This window comes from Gavialis gangeticus, unplaced genomic scaffold (assembly GCF_001723915.1).
Source record: "Gavialis gangeticus isolate Ggan-Ray unplaced genomic scaffold, GavGan_comp1, whole genome shotgun sequence".
NCBI lineage: Eukaryota > Metazoa > Chordata > Crocodylia > Gavialidae > Gavialis > Gavialis gangeticus.
Window position 1 is genome coordinate 23,001,465 of NW_017729034.1, and position 3,622 is coordinate 23,005,086.

Consider the following 3,622-nt stretch of genomic DNA (forward strand, 5'->3'; position numbering starts at 1 on the left):
AAGCGTCCCAGCTTACTATACAGCCCTGGTGGGCTGTGCTGTCTGCTCTAGAGAGCAGAGCTGGCCCCACCCCTCTGCTGCCTCACTGGAGCAATGAAAGCTGGCTCACTGGCTGGCTCATTGCCACCCCTCCCCCCACCCCCAACCAGGGTTTGCTTGGGAGGGGCCAGGGAGGTGGAACTTCTGCTTCCCCTGAGTACAGAGCTGCCCTGCCTGGTGGCTTACTTAGTGCTAGCTGCGACTGTGGACTACAAATCACACAGGCATCTAGAAGTAAGGAGAGAAAGTGATGAACAACCCCAACAGAGTCCTGCTGCTGTGGTTGTGGACTGCAGATTCCAGAGATCTCCGAAGCAGCAGGAAGAGGAAGCAAATGCACAGCCCATGCTAGGTACGTGCCAGAGAACTGTGCTCTAGTGCCCCCTGGCTTGAGCCACTGCAGGCATTTGATTTCCTGAATCAAAAGTGAATGTCTATTCATTTGGTTATTGGTTCAATCTACGCCGCTTAGATGAACCTGCAAAAACTGACTCAGTTTAGCCTCAGGCTTTTTGACTGCCTGTACTTAACCATATTGTCCACCTTGTATCTGGAAATAAATCTTGAAACTGCTTCATTATCTCAGTGGGACATGTATTCCAGTCTAACAATGGTTGTGATATCAATGCTATGAACAGTTTCACTGCTGATAATTTGCAAGATCATGTGCCTACTCCAGGTGCCAGAGTTTGGGTTTGTGGGTGGCAGAGAATTGGGGCAGAGAGCCCCCACCCTTGTGTTCCCTGCAGTTCACTGGCTTTAGCTTTCTCACCATGTAAGCGTTCAGAATGCCTGCTGGTCAAAATAGGCACAGCTTGTCTTTGAATACTTCCTTCAGCAGAATCCAGATATCCATGGTTAGTATTTGTTTGAGAGGTTTTCTTCATCCAAGATGTCCATCACTTTCTGTTCAATAACAAGGTGTTGGCCAAAATGCTGAGGTTTTGCTTTTCAAATGCAGTTGTTTTGTACCAAGCCATTGACAGCAGAGTTGCTTTGGAAAGCTAGGGGCCACTCCCTCTGAGATCATTATATTATTCTTTCCATTGTCCTGCTTTCCCTTCCAAACATCTTCAGGGAGAGACATTCTTTGCATGTTGCTTTAGACAAGAGACTTTGAAAAAGCATATGTTAAAGCATATTTTAAAGGTATAACCACTTATTTACTGAACCAGTGACCTTCAGTGATTGGCAGCCTTTAAAGGACTCTTCAGAGAGGGTGGGCAGAGCCTTGAGCTCAAAGAACAACTCATTTATTGAATCAAATGCTTTAGTGATTAATAATAAATTTTAATTTGTAGGCACCCATGCCTCTGAGCCTTTAGGCATCTTAAAAGAAATAACAAAATCAAAGCTGCAATCAAACTAGGCAATTTGCTTTGTTAAGGAAAAGACACAGTAGCCAGAGCCTAGGTAACGAACCTCCCCACCCAAATGTACATGTTAACTAGGCAGGATATAAAGGGCACCAGCAGATTTTGAGCCATTGTGCCTTCAGAGCAAAAGATCTTCCATTCATTGCCTTGACTCCCTCTGATATTCTGTATAGAGCTCATGAGCGACTGGTACCCCCTGACTCTGGGGAGGGAGGCACCCGCAGAATCTGCCAATGGCAGCGGTCCTGTCAGGGGGGGCACCAGCCCTGCCAACAGCATCAGTGTCAGCCATTGGGTGGGGGCACCAGCCTCATCGGGGGAGCACATGCACCCCCTACCAGTTGCATATGATAGAGCTCCTATGAGCCAGGCATTAGCTGTTTTACAAAGCAGTGCTTTTGATAGTAGAGCCAGTTTCATGCTCTCATTTTTCTTAGGAGTAGTGGCAATGTGGTATATCTCTAACTGGAGTTAGGCTGCTTTTCTTCCTAAAATTCACAGGGCCCTCATAATTTTTAGAGATCTCTCCCATATTCTGTGATTCTAGCTGAAGATATAGTTAATGGTTAATGTGCTGAATGCATTCTGGGCATCATAACTCAGTGCATCAGTGTAACTGCTTATCTTTTTTTGTGTGTGAAGGTAATGTCACAGGAGAACACAGACAACATGCTTAGAAGTTTGGTGATACAGCAGATCCCCCTAGATCCAGTTTGATACAGTTTAGTACAGCTTTTTAGTTCAGTCAGAACATCAAAATCCAACTTGGGCAAAGTCATCCATGACAGTCCTCTCCATAAATAGATATATACCTTTATGGTTAGAGTTACAAAAATAACATCCATTAAGTCTTGGTGGGAAGTCATCTGTAACCCCTGGATAATTAAAACACCAGCAATGTAATCTTAAAGTTTGATTTGAAATGCACTGTAGCAGGACAAAGAGTCAAAATTTTATTTACCTTAGTTTACTTCAGTGAAGAATATATTGTAAAAACAGAACTTTCTATCTAGGTGAGAATGTTATTGTCATAGTCCCAGGAGCCAACTTGCTTGTGGATTCTGAAGACCTGAAGAGAGCTGCTGATGTCATTTGTAAGGCCAAAGTGATTGTCTGCCAGCTAGAAATAACACCTGCAACATCTCTTGAAGCCCTGAAAATGGCACATGCCAGTGGAGGTAATTGAACATAAGCCTTAATCATTCATTTGTTCGTTAGATTAGTGCTTTTACATCCTTCACATTAGTCTCTGCACAAGTGTTCTTTATCACAGTTTTTGCAAGACTATTACTATTGTCCGTTTGATTTCTCTTGTTGTAGCCTCCATTACAGATAGATCAGTGGCCAACTCCATGCCACTCTGATAAAACTCAAATTCTTTTTTTTTTAAATATATCACACTGCATATCATGTAAGACAAGCTATCCCATACCTTTATTTTATGTAAACCTCCCACCTGTAGCCTCCATGTCTGATTTTGCCTATGCCTGTATTGTCATGTCATATCTAACCAAGATTGTAATAAACTCAGGGTAAACTTCTGAATGTGATCTCCTAATAGAATAAAACAGGAGAAGTGAAATTCAGGTCAGTGGCATTCCATTCATATGAAACTAATAATACAAGTTGAAAATTGGGCTTTGTACCACTACTCTGCTAGCACAGCACCACATACTGTCCCTGAGGTACTATAGCAGAACCTGGATTTATATATATGTTGTTCACAATCCATTTAATTTGCCTTGGGTTGCTAAATTAATGATGAGCCACTCAGGTGTTTGCTTTGGTTTTTACTTCAGAAAGTGGCACTTCTCCACCCATCTAATTCTCATCAGCAGCCCTGCACAACTGATTGGAGAAGTAACACTTTTTGAAGCAAGAGTGGAAGCAAACAACTGAAACACTGCAGCAATTCCCCAGAATTGCTGTTTGCTGTTTTTATATACATATAAGTGATGTAGTTAGCTATGTTAGACTGAATTCAAGTAGAAGGCAGGGTAGATTTGCACTTTATAGTCTAATCAAAGAGCGTGTGTGTGTGAATAGAGAGACAGGCAAACAGCTAGATAGATAGCACAAGCTTTTATGAGGTGAAGCTCACTTTATCACTTCATAGCATCTGATAAAGTGAACCTTAGCTTATGGAACCATATATAATATAGATAGATAGGGGGTGTGTGTGTGTGTGTGTGTGTGTGTGTGTGTGT

At 42.5% G+C, this 3,622-nt stretch overlaps 1 protein-coding gene across 2 annotated transcripts in view; it reads left to right on the plus strand.

Moving 5' to 3' along the window:
* RBKS (ribokinase) overlaps window positions 1-3,622 on the plus strand; it is a 120,030-nt gene that overhangs the window by 53,087 nt on the left and 63,321 nt on the right. For both annotated transcript variants that reach the window (XM_019526839.1, XM_019526840.1), the window contains exon 5: window positions 2,429-2,593. In XM_019526839.1, coding sequence (XP_019382384.1) covers window positions 2,429-2,593 — 165 coding nt within the window. The remainder of the gene's footprint in view (window positions 1-2,428; window positions 2,594-3,622) is intronic.